Source organism: Megascapheus bottae, chromosome 25, assembly GCF_031878675.1.
Source record: "Megascapheus bottae isolate mThoBot1 chromosome 25, mThoBot2.hap1, whole genome shotgun sequence".
Classification (NCBI taxonomy): Eukaryota; Metazoa; Chordata; class Mammalia; order Rodentia; family Geomyidae; genus Megascapheus; species Megascapheus bottae.
The window spans coordinates 13,623,518-13,636,615 of NC_143533.1; the positions used below are offsets into that span (position 1 = coordinate 13,623,518).

The 13,098-nt window shown below is 45.4% G+C and overlaps 1 protein-coding gene across 3 annotated transcripts in view; it reads left to right on the forward strand.

Annotated features, from left to right (window-relative positions):
* Positions 1 to 13,098, forward strand: part of Aldh1a2 (aldehyde dehydrogenase 1 family member A2) — a 160,277-nt gene that overhangs the window by 89,422 nt on the left and 57,757 nt on the right. The window contains exon 1 of one of the 3 annotated variants that reach the window (XM_090358322.1): positions 9,507 to 9,676. The exons of 1 other annotated variant lie outside the window; for it this stretch is intronic. In XM_090358322.1, coding sequence (XP_090214448.1) covers positions 9,560 to 9,676 — 117 coding nt within the window. In that variant the 5' untranslated portion in view covers positions 9,507 to 9,559. Of the gene's footprint in view, positions 1 to 9,506; positions 9,677 to 10,362; positions 10,382 to 13,098 lie in introns of those variants that run through there. One more of the 3 variants, XM_090358324.1, reaches the window with a different exon arrangement.

Here is a 13,098-nt window from a genome sequence, read left to right on the forward strand (position 1 = left end):
CTGGTTTCCCTTTGTGGACCAGCTTTAAACCACAGTCCTCAAATTTCAGCCCTCCAGTCACTAGGATTACAGGTATGAATCACCAGTGCCTGGCTAAATATTTTTTTTAAATGTGACATGCTTTGATAAAAGAATATTGTCAAGAGCACTGTAAACATCTTATAGCTTAATACAGACAATTGGGACACTGGTTATGTCTGTTCAGGTAGATCTGTCTTAGATTAGTCTCTGAGTAATTGATGGCATCTCCAGTTATCATCAACAGGCAGATAAAGTCATCTATCAGTTAATAATCAAATAGGCAAGACAGGATCATTTTAACATCAACTCCATTTTGACCAGTGATCTGAATCAGACCTCACTTGGGGCTATTGTATTTTTGAGTCCACGACTTTCATGTCCTCATCGAGCTGAGTTCAGTGATCTTTTGAGCTCAAAAATGATGACCCTGTGTTTACTCAAACATTTGCTCAGGGAGAATTTGTTTAAAGGAAAGTGTGTTGACCAAGTGAAGCAAGATTACTTCTGTTGTTCTTCCACAATATCAAAGGATTTCTCACTGTTGAAATTTGGTGTCCTACTAAAGGAGATAAAGAAAAACACTGCAGTCGATTCAGTATCAAACACTTTCAAATGAACATTTCATCTGTAGTTTTTAAACAGGTGTCACACTAGATACATGGAAAGTAGTAAAGGAATATTTTGAAGGTGATTTAACCCCAGTATCTTAAAACATAAAACATGTTGCCTATATTAACTGTATGATATATATTTCTCCTATCTACATTGTTCAATCAAACTTTTTTTTTTGCCAGCCCTAGGGACTGAACTCAGGGCCTGAGCACTGTCTTTGGGCTTTCTCAAGGCTGGAGCCCTACCACTTAAGCCACATCACCACTTTTGGCTTTTTCTATGTATATGGTACCAAGGAATTGAACCCGGGTCTTTGTGCATGCTAGGCAAGCACTCTACCACCAAGCCCAACTCCCAGCCCCTCAATCAGACTTTTTATATGTACATGTGTATGTGTTTATATGAATTGCTCATGGTTAGCGCTTTACTATTTGAGTCATACTTCCAACCTAGTTTTTTTTTGAACTATGATCCTCAGATCTTAGCCTCCTGATCAGAAAGGATTATAGGTGTGAGCCTTTGGGGCCCAGCATCAAGGTTACAAATGTTTTGTTTATTTGTTTGTTTGTTTTTGAATGAATATGTGCTTAACACTGAGGTAGATCCAGGATCCAAGAAAGTGAATGAAAAACAGCCCTGTCTCTCAAGATATTTTCACTCAAACCAGAAGTCACAGAGAATTTTGCTAAGTTTAGCAAATTTATAGAACTTTTATCTTGCCGGGCTGGTATTACTTGCATGTCTGTTTCCAAGGCAGTTAATATAATAGGATCTTCTTGTAGTGAAATCTACAAGATTGCAGAACACAGAGACTAGAAAAAGCCCTACCACATGCATAACACAGTTTCTCCATCATATATAAGTTGCAAGAGGTTTGATGGCTCCACAAGAGTTAGCTTGGGACAAAGTTAGAACTCAAAGCTCAAGGACTCTCATTCCTCATCTTCTCTCTGGGAATGTAGTGTTCTCCTCATCCACAAATAGTGGAAAGCTGACGGCCAAAAGTCTTGTGAGAGTTGCTGGGAGACTCGCCCTGGAGTTCTGTGATGATATACTACTGCTATGCATGCTATGATACAGATCCAGTTGATTTGCTATGATATAATATGGGACAAAAGAAAGGGTTGTTATGATATTTTATGTAAAAAATACTCATTTGTCCACGTATGGTGACACAGTCCTGTAATCCTAGCTATATAACAATTATAATTATTTCAAAGTACCATAAACCTACTGACTTAAAACAACACATATTTTAGTATGTTATAGTTCTTCTGGGCAGTTCCCAAATGTTTCTTATAGGACTTCCTCACCTTTTCCACTTTCCAAAAGCTTCCTGCATTCTTGGCTCATGGTCCCTTTCTCCACCTTCAGAACATACCAGTCCCACCTGTGCTTTCCTTGCCTCTTCTTTCCTGTCACTGATCCTCTTACAATTGTGGAATTACATTCCTCTCAGGATGTTCTAGAATCTTCCTCTCCACATCTCAAGTTCTTTACCTTAACCACATCTGTATTTTCCTCCCTTTCTCATGTAAAGCAGATATTCACAGGTTTGGGAAGTAGGGTACGAATGTCTTGTATAACATAATGAGATTTCAAAGGAAATGGCAGGCAAGCAGTCCTCTTCCTGAAAACTATCTACCTTCAAGCAAGCTGTCTTTCGCCCCCATCTGGAGAGTCTGGCAAAAACTGGAAGTGGTTTACAAGTAACTTACACTCTAGTGATACAATAGAGATCAAAATAGAAATGCAACTTGCTGGGCACTGGTGCCTCACATCTGCAATCCTAGCTTCACAGGAGGCTGAGATCTGAGATGGCAGTTCAAAGCCAGCCAGGGCAGAAAAGCCCCTGTGAGATCCTTATCTCCAATTAACCATTCTAAGATAACAAGTGGCGCTGTGGCTCCAAGTAGTAGAGTACTAACCATGAGCACAAAGAGGCCAGGGACAGCACCCAGGCCCTGAGTTCAAGCCCCAGAACTGGCCAAAAAACAAAAACCAAAAAATCACAGGAGATTTCTTTAAGTTTATTCATCTTTTTTATCTTTATTTATATTTTGATTATATGTTACCAAGGAATTGAACCCAGTGACTTATGCATGCTAGGCAATCATTCTACCAGTAAGCCACATTTCAGGCCTCTCATTTTTTTCTTAAACATCTGTTGGAGGTGAAAGTCACACATCCTACAATTCTTTGTCTCACAAACACACTCAAGGCTTTTGTTCCACGGTAGTAGTATTATAAGGGCTAGGTGCCAGCAAAACCTAGAGACCTGTGATGTGTAAGTCACTGACACTCAACCTTGCAACTAGACAAATGCAGAAGAGGGTCCAAAAGGACTCTTTTGAAATCAAAGGGACCTTAAGGGTGGGAGAAATCCCTAGGGTTCTCCAAGGGGGGGTGGGGAGGCAGGGTGATGAAAAAGAAAGGACTGTGAGATGCCACAGGGTGCCACTAAGAGGGAGCTAGCTATGCTAGGACAGGGTGGCCTTGGGATTAACTCCTTCCTCACCGAGCTCTGCATCTTCTACCTTCTACCACCCTGTTTCCCCCCTGCCCCGACCCTTCCCTGGCCTTCAGTTCTACAGCTTTGCTCCTCACCTTAAGCATCTCTTGAATAGTGTGTGTAGACGATTTCAGACATTAAATGGTACCCAGTGAATTCCTGTGGGCGGTAGGGAGGGAAGTCCTTTGAGTCACTGGTGAGAGGGGAAGATGTCTGGATGGCTGGAATAAAGAAGACTGCTGAAGACAGGTGCTGGTGGCTCACCCCTGTAATCCTAGCTACTCAGGAGGCTGAGAGCTGAGGATCATGGTTCAAAGCCCCAGCCTGGGCATGAATGTCTGTGAGATTCTTATCTCCAGTTTACCACTAGAAAATTGGAAGTGGTGCTGTGGCTCAAGGGTAGAACAGTGGCCTTGAGCTAAAGAGCTCAGGGACAGTGCCCAGGCCCAGAGTTCAAGCCCTAGGTTCACCACCACCACCACCAACAACAACAACAACAAATGACTGCTGGCTTTGAACCCCTGTTCACTCATTATACTGATGATCAAGTGGCCTTTCTACATCTTCAATATGACCATGCGCCTCTTCTCCTCAATGGGCTCCTGTTGCCTCAGCCTCTTGGCACAGCCTAGCCAGATGCGAGTTGTGACTTTGGAGGTTTTGCTGTACAGCCTGGAGAGGAGAGATGTGTTCCCTGTGGAACATTCACTCAAGTCCAGCATGGAATGCACAGGTCATCGAGCGCAGACTTCCCTAGCATATTTGATCACCAGCAATGAAATGGATCCCTGGGTTGTACCTGGCTCCACCAGATTCATTTCCTAAGCTGGAGTGCCAAGATCTATGTATAGTGATGCCCCTCCAAGAGATCCTTATGCTCAGGTGTTTTGAGGAGACCCTGGAAGCTCAATACCTTTCACAACTGATGGGGCACTGGGATCCCAAGAAACACGTGGCCCACAGAAATGTGGAGAACGGAGATGCTTTGGACAATACGTTTCTATTAAAAAACAGCGCACTTAAAAGCAGACCTTGTCATCCTAGCTAGTCAATGGGCTAAGATCTGAGGATCACAGTTCAAAACCAACCTGGGCAGAAAAGGTCCTGAGACTTCTTTCTAGTTAAACAACAAAGAAAACAGATGTGGATCTGTGGCTCGAGTGGCAGAGTGGCAGCTAAGCAAAGCGCCCATGATCTGAGTTCAAGCCCCAGTATTGACTCCCAAAAAAAAGGAAAGTTCATGCTGCTTAAAGCATATAATGCATTATTTCCCCCTTTCCTGGCAGGAAAGAAAGTCTTTGTACTTGTCAGTCACATGCTGCCCTGTGCCATCTCCACGTTCATTAACCGGTAATGAATCTATTAATTGAATATGAATCTATTAATTGAATAGGTGGACTAATTAGATGGACGACATTTCTCTAGATTTAAAGGGTAATAATAAAAAAATTTAAACCATACCACCAAACTGAGCATTTAAGAGTTGATAAATGTGAACTGGAAAGTGCATGATTCCAATAGAAATTAGTTAATTGCCTTTGTTAATTTAGGTGAAATACATTAGTGGAAAGGTCAGCCCATTTGAGGCTTGATGTGTTTTTTCATATACTAAATTAATAATAGCAAAGTAGGAGCACTAAAAAATATGAAGGAATGGAACCCACCAAACCAGAAGTTGCAGAGTAACCCCACTCTGTGACCCCTTGGAGTTTAACCGCACTCCTCAAACTAGGCTGTGTCTTAGAGACACTAGGAATCTTTACAAAGAGTATCAATACTTTGGATCAAAATAGTGATGAAAGTTTGTAAATGGGGCCAGGCATTGCATCCTCTGTGTGTGTGTGTGTGTGTGTGTGTGTGTGTGTGTGTGTGTGTGTGTACTGGGGTTTGAATTCAGTGCCTCGTGCTTTCACTTGGCTCTTCATTCACAGTTGATACCCTATCACTTGAACCGTGCCTCCATTCCAGCATTTTGCTGATTAATTGGAGATGGGAGTCTCTCATATTTGTCTGCTCAGGCTGGCTCCATTCACAAATCACAGCCTTCTGAGTGGCTAGGATTATAGGCATAAGCCACCTATACCCAGTAGCATGTACATTTTTTTAAAGCTCCCTAAATTATTATAATTGGGACTGGGCTAGGGGTGAAAACTTTTGGATTATTCCTTAAATGTGTGACACTCCTCCCTCCCCTGGACTAAGCAGGAGTAAGGTGACATCTGTCTATGGCAGGTTTGGAAAAGCATTAGAAAAGTGACCCAGTGTCACATGTAATACTTTTAGTATTCTTTGAGGGCAGGGAGCATATATTTAAGTGCCTTTTGTTTCTCCTCTGTTTTCATATCTTTCTGGATATCTACCAAAGAGTTACACATTTGAGGTCCTGTAATTTGGAATTTAAAAATAGAATGCCATCTCTTTATTCCAAAGCATTTGAAATTTAAAATCCCCCCCTTTTTACTTTTTTTTTTTTGTCAGACATGGGGCTTGAACTCTGGGCCTGGGCGCTCTCTCTGAGCTCTTCAACTCAAGGCTATTGCCCCTCCCCTGGGCCTGGGTGTTGTCCCTGAGCCCTTCAACTCAAGGCTACTGCCCTACCTCTTGAGCCACAGCACCACATCTGGTTTTCTAGTGGTTAATTGGAGATAAGAGTCTCATGGGCTTTCATGCCCAGATGGCTTTGAACCATGATCCTTAGATCTCAGCTTGAGTAGCTAGAATTACAGGCATGAGCCACTGGTGCCCAGCTGAAAATTCCCATTTTGTAAACAGTTAACTTGCTGGACAACATGAGTTATCATGCTCAAAAATATCAAGTAAGTTCTTCATTGCACAATGTTTCAGAAAGTTGTTCTTTTGTACTTTCTGTCTTTGTGCTGGAGGGTGGGTGTGGATGGAGATGGCGCTGAAGCTTTGACTCGGGGTCTGGGCACCATCACTTAGCTTTTTTGCTCAAAGCTAATGCTCTACCATTTGAGCTGCAGCTCCACTTTTGGCTTTTTGGTGTTTAATTGGAGATAAGAGTCTCTCATACTGTCCTGCCCTGGCAGGGTTTGAACCATGATCTACAGGTCTCAGCCTTCGAATAGCTAGGATCACAGACATGAGACATTGGTGTCTGATTTGTGCTTTACAGCTCTTGTGGTATCTAGAAGAGTATAAAGGCCCCTGAGATATTAGTGAAGGGTTATATCTCCTTTCTTGACACATCTTTCACTCTCTTTCGGCATGGATCCCCTTCTTTTGTGCTTCCAGTGGTCCTCAAGTGGATTCATTCCAGGCTCCCTGTGCAGTGGGGCTCTGCTGTGGGCTTTATGTTCTTTTTACCCTTTGTACCAGCAATACCTGGTACAGTGCATGTAGTCAATGATTTCGTTTATATTGAACTTGTTTGATTTGACTTCCGGGGTTGGCACTCACAGGGACTCACAGATGACCTAAAAAAGGGGGCATACATCTGCCTGGAGGAAGATCCCCCATCTTTAGTTCTAGGTACTCAAACTGGATGCCTGTATCCCCAGCCTTGAATGTCTCCCATTTTTACTCTGGGCCTTTCACACAGCAAATTGTGTGATTGGGAAGAGATTCGCTTTCCTCGTCTGCTGTCAAGACCTCTGCCTATCATCCTCGTCATCTTTCCGTCACAGGGCACACAGGCACTCTTCATTCCACCTTGATTTTCTAGTTCATAGGAATGTGGTTTCTGTCCCAAGAATCATCCCCCTTCTTCTTTTTCTTCGCCAGTCCTGGGGCTAAGTCCCAGGGCCTGGCACCAGTCCCAGGGCCTGAGCACAGTCCTTGGGCTTTCTCACAACTAGATTTCTACCACTTGAGCCACAGCACCACTTCCGGCTTTTTCTATATATGTGGTACTGATGAATTGAACCCGGATCTTCTTGCATGGTAGGCAAGCACTCTACCACTAGGCCAAACTCCCAGCCCTGTCACAGAATTCTTTATGCCCAAAGTTCCCCTGAGTTGAATGCTTGCATAGGCACAAAAGCCGTAAGCACACCCCTGAGTGGTACTTAGGTTCTAAGCACAAGACTTTCTGTATTTAACCGACTCAATACTATTGTTCTTTACTTCCTCAAATTATAAAATCCTTTAGTGAAATTATAAAGTCCTTTATAAAGTCTTAACTGAAAACTGACCTCTAAAACTTAAATGAATTCCCAAGATGATTGCCTCTCCCCCATTCAGATTCAATTTCCTAAAGATTATTTACCCCTCTGGGATAAAAAACATCCAAGTAAGCTCTTGAGTTTCCATCAGAACCTCACTTGCATATGCACCCTATCAACTGCAGAGGGCGCTAGTGCCTTTCCCTTAGGCCCTGCAGACGGGACTGCAAAGTTAGTGTTTTAATTTCTTAAATGTAATCAGAAATAAAATACTAACTTTATCCCTATATCCAGACAGAAGATTCTGGAATATAGATGAAGAGGAATCTGGTCATAGATCAAAGGCAAACTGAGTTCTCACTTTTAAAAATAATTTCCAGGGGTCCCCTGAAAGTGGAAGATAATGGTTTAAAAGGAAAAAATTGCATTCTGTGACAAAGTGAAGGTTTTAGAATTTTAACCAGTTAGTAATGTACTTGGACATTGAAAATATCCTTTAACATAGAAAATAGGAACTGGAGGCTGTGTAAAGGAAAGATGGAATTAATATCTCAGGAATTTTTATGGTTAATAAATGCTGCAATCTCTTACCTTTTTTTTTTTCTTTTGGATGTTAAGAGGACAAGTATAATTAAATGAGCATTTGGATCTCAAATAAAAAGTTAATATCAACCTTAAATGAAAAATAAATGAATTTATTTTATAGGAAGTTTTCATAATGGGTACAACATACTTCATTAAGCATTGCTGGCCTACAAATATGGAAAGCTCTTTATAAGCTGTTGTTAATAAATTAAATACAATTTCTCTATAAATAGAGCTCTTTGCATTGAGCTTGCCTGTTTGAGTTTTCAGGAGACATTGCAAGCAAAGTGGACGGCATATTCCATTTGAGATGAATGAGGTCATTAGAAAACACTTATATCTGCACTAAAGCATGGAGATTATTCTGCATTGTACAACCTACGGGCCTTAATTTTTTTCATTATTTTGAACAACGTGCCTCTTTCAAATCATTAGATGGAGAGACAGTTAAGGAACTGATTCAATTAACCCAGCAGAGAGAAATGCTATAATGTGTGATTTATTTTGGAAGATACTAAAATGCAAGTGTTGGTGTCGGGAAGGGTGGGGTACCTTGCACACAAGAAACCTACACTGAGAAGACACCTGAGGCTGAACAGAGTCAGGGTATATCTGCACCCCAAGTCCAAGCTGGACATGCAGCTGTTGTCAAAACCAGAGCTGCCAGGCGCTCTTGCTCACGCCTGTAATTCCAGCTCCTCAGGAGAAGGTTGAGCCAGGGCAGGAAAGTCTGTGAGGCTCATCACCAGTGAAAAGCTGGAAGTGGAGCTGTGGCTCAGTTGGTAGAGCACTAGCCATGTGTGCAAAAGCTAAAGGACAGCGAGCCCTCAGGCCCTGAGTTCAAGCCCCTGGACTGGCCCAACAAAACAAAGCGCAAAACGGGGTTTTCCTGCGGGCCCAGACTTAAGCCCAAGGATCCGGGCATCCTGAGTGGGCGCCCTTGCGCTGTGGCGGTGAAGAGGACGGAGCAGAGGAAAGGCCACCGCCACCGCCACCGGGCAGCCCCGCGAGTCTGGACGCGGGCCGGGGAGAGAAGGGCCGGGTCCACGCAGGCCACCTCTGCCGGGCCTCGCCCGGGCTGCCGCGGCCGGGCGGGCAGGGACGGGACGGCAGGGGGCAGCAGCTGGGCGGAGAAGCCGGGCGAGGGCCGCGCGGCTTCCACGGGCTCGGGGAGCGGCGTGGGGCGCCCCACCCTTCCGTGCCCCGGCCCCAGGCCCCGCGGGGCGGCGGGGAGCACCGCGGGCGCTCGGAGCCTCTTCCGGGGTGGGGTGCGGAGGACATTAGAGCCCCCCCGAAACAAAAGGACCAGAGGAGCCAGGGGGACGCGAGGCTGGGTGGGGTGCGGGGCCTGGAGCCCCCCACCCGCTGTCCGGGGAGCCGCGGCGGTCCCTCCTCGAGGCGGGCGGGCGGCCGTCGGGGGGGAGGCGCGCGGCCATGCTGAGGGGCGCGCGGGGGGGGCGCGGGCTTTATGTAAATCGGGGCGGCCCAGGTGGGACGGCCCGGCCCCCGCGCCCCGGCCCCCGCTCACGTCCAATAAGAGCGGCCCGGGCCTGACACCTGCCTATAATACCGGCGCCCGGCCGCTCCGTGCGCACCGCCGCCGCTCCGCTCGCGCCCCGCGCCCCGCGCGTCCTGCCGCCGCCGCCGCCGCCGCCGCCGCCGCCGCTCCGTCCGCGCCCCGCGCTGCCCGCATCGCGGGGCCACCATGACCTCCAGCGAGATCGCGCTGCCCGGAGCGGCGCCGCCCGACGCCGCGGCGCTCATGGCTTCCCTGCAGCTCCGGCCGTCGCCCACGCCCAACCTGGAGATCAAGTACACCCAGGTACGGCGGCGCCCGCGCCCGCGGGATCCCCGTCCCGCCTCCCGACGGGCGCCCCGGCCGCTCCCGCCACGGCCCGCCACGGCCCGCCGCCGGGGACCGCTGACGTCCCGGCCGCGCGGGGCCCGACACCGCCCGGGACCCGGGACCCGGCCCCCGGCCCGAGCCAGCGCGCGCGGCCGCCGTCAACGGCTCCGCTCCGGAGGCTTCGGTTGTCCCGGTGCCCACCGCCTCCCCGAGGGCCACGGGGAGCGCTCCGCGTCCGCGCCCGGCGGGCCGCTGCTGTCCGCGGCCGCCCGGCAGCTCGCCTGGGCCCCGGGGTCGGGTCCCGGGGGCCGGGCCGGGTGAGGACGGCGGCCGCTTTGACAGATTTCACCCGGACCTGGCTGATGAAGCCAGGGCCGGCCGGGATCTGCCCTTGAATTTTTGTTTTCTTTTTTTGTTAAGTTTCCCCAGGAATTTGAAGAAGAAAAAAAAATCGGTGCACGTTGGTGCGAATTAACGAGTTCGCTTTTGCAATGAAATAATTCATTATTATTAATATTATTATTATTAACGAACTCCGGTGTCTGGGTTTTTGTGGTGGTTGTTCGGCAGGAATTTTTGTGGTTGCACCACGAGAGAAAAAGAGAAGGGGAGAAAGGGAGAGGGGGTGAAAAAGAGAAGGGAAGAAAAAAAGAGAGGAAAAGAACTCGTCTGCTATCTAATGTAAAGTGAATTTACTTTCTTTCCACAAATTGGACATAGAGAAAGAAATCCTCCTCACATTAGGTGCACACACGTATGTGCAGCGTTGAACAGGGAGACGGGGTCCAACTCTGTACCCGGAGGTTCCTTTTCCAGCTCTAGATTTGGTTTGATTTGACTCCTACCCCAGACCTGTGAACGTAAATACATGTGCGGGCATGGGGCTGGGCCGGATTCATCTTGCATCCTGCTGACAAGATTCACTGGAGTTTGTGGAGAAGCCAGTCTTTGGGTTGTGGCTTTCGCCATATGAATTTCTCTTCTACCACCACCCGCATCCCCCCAAATTAAAAACTGTCAACTTGGTCACTTTCGTTGAGTTTTAGGAGGACCATCAAGACGATTTTCCTTGGCCGATTTAGAGGGATTTAATATACCTGTTAGCTCTTTTTTTTAAGATGGTGTGACAAATTTTTTGAAAGCCGCCTTAATGACAGGTCATTAATGGTTATGGCCCTTTAGGCGTTGTTTGCATAACAATGCTGGCAATGGGTGCCTGAGCTCCCGGCTTAAAAAACAGGCAGAGAAAGCCCTGGGACATAAAAAGTTCCGTTTTATGAGGGTCTCTAACCTCTTCAGGGGGCTCTTAGAGGTCTGGGATTGGGAGGGGGGGTCTATGTGTCAAAAAGGCGGGCCTGACCCGCCCCAGATTTAGGAGGGTTTGTTTTAATCTCACTTTTGATCGGATTTTCCTAATCACCACTGGGAAAGTTTTTCTTTAATTTTTTTTTATTTTTAAAGGATATTCAGTAGGTGTCTTTTTAAGACTTGCAACAGAAAAGCCATTCCAATATTCTGAAAACAATAACTATCTCCTCTCTTTTCTCTCCTGTTAACAACTGATTTATAGCTAATTGGAGCCTTCAATGTGGAATCTTTTAGCCCTGGGAAGACTTTTATCCAGTATCCTCTTTCCCTCGTATTACAAAGAAAAACAACCAGAAATGAAATAATGGATTGTAACTTGATTCTTAAATTTGTGGGGAGGGGGTACCTTATTTTGGTCTTGACAAACAACCCTCATAAATACTGACTGGCATTAAACTAAAACTGAGCTCTTTCACAAGAACTTGTAAAATCAGGTCATTGTGAACAGTGCTTTCAGTTCCCCTGGTTCTTCAGTGAGACTTCTGAATTTCCTAAGAGAAGAATCTTGGATGTGGTTTGGTTTTATTATTTAACATTGACAGGGAAGGTTGTACTTTTGATAGCCCAAGATAATAGCTATTTTTTCCTTAATCTTTTTACTTGGGTGGGGGAAAGACAGAGAATTTTAAATTCACTTACGAAAGAATGAAGGAAATTTAGTCTCCCAGCCCTTTAGACCAGCCATGCTACATTATATTAGGAAAAAAACTTTTTTTCAGGTAATAGTGTAAACATTTTAGTATGCCTTAGTATTTGTTGGAAAACAGACAAGAAACACAGTGTGTCTTAATCAGAAATAGTTTTATCATGCACCATTCATATATCTTGTTAAATAGGTCTTTACTGTAGGATTTTTCCATGGCTTTCCACTGTGTTTATAAAGTTATTACAAGCATCCGATGAGAATTGTAAGCAGCTTGCGCTAAATACTTTGTACCCATGAACTTGTCTAGGGAAACAGAACTAAAAGTTACTGCTTTTGCCTGCCACAGGTACCCTGGAAGTGCTTCCAGTAGGATAAAGCTTCCAAACCCATGGCTTTGGATTGGTATTTAGGCACTTAAATTTCATTGTTAAAAAAAAAAATCTGCACACTTCTCTCAATGGCCAATGTCCATTTTAGACCTAAGGTAAGTAGTGAGACAATATTTAATGTGTCCATATCTGATTTTCTACTACCAGGAGCTAGACCCTAGGCATTTACTATGATGTCTGCCAAAGGACTGTGTTAGTAAGGACAACTGGCTGGAACTATGGAGGGTCTCGATTTGGAGCTGAATGTGTCTGAATACTCACCATGGGTCCTGTCCTGAGGAGGTGGTGGAACTTGAAACACCTAGTATACAATTCTGATTGCTTCTAGCTGTACTTTTATGAATTCAGTTTTTCCTGAGTCTTTATTTTATCCCATCTGGTTGTTAGAATTTGGTGTGGCTGACTAGATTATTACAACCTTGTAAAATCAAGGCTTATCCATTTATTGATTGTCCCTGGTTTCAGAAAATCTCTCCAGATTTCTGGGGTCTTTCAATCTCTCTCTCTCTCTCTCTCTCTCTCTCTCTCTCTCTCTCTCTCTCTCTCTCTCTCTCTCTCTCTCTCTCTCTCTCAATTTTCAATTGTCTTTTAAGTAGTTGCACAAAGGGCTATCAATCCTACATGTCAGTTTATAAGTACAATCCATCTTAAAATTTGTTCTCTTTATCCTCTGTTAGCTATATCTTCTGGATCTTCTAGCACCCTCACACACTCACACTCATTTCAACTTAGCAAAGGGTTGCATGTTCTGATGCAGAGTGCTAAAGTACAGGGGTGAAGACCTGAATTGAGTACTAATCTCCTATAGTAGAAGAGAAAGAGAAAGGCAATCAGCTGAAAAATCCAAGTTAATATGCTTGGTTACCTACAATTTACTCTAAAATATTCCTCTAACAACCTTGTATTCAGCACACTGTTTCTGGAGTGTGAGTTGTATTTAGAAGGGATAATGGTTACATGCTTACTATCACCCAGACTTCCTCCTACTCGTGTGT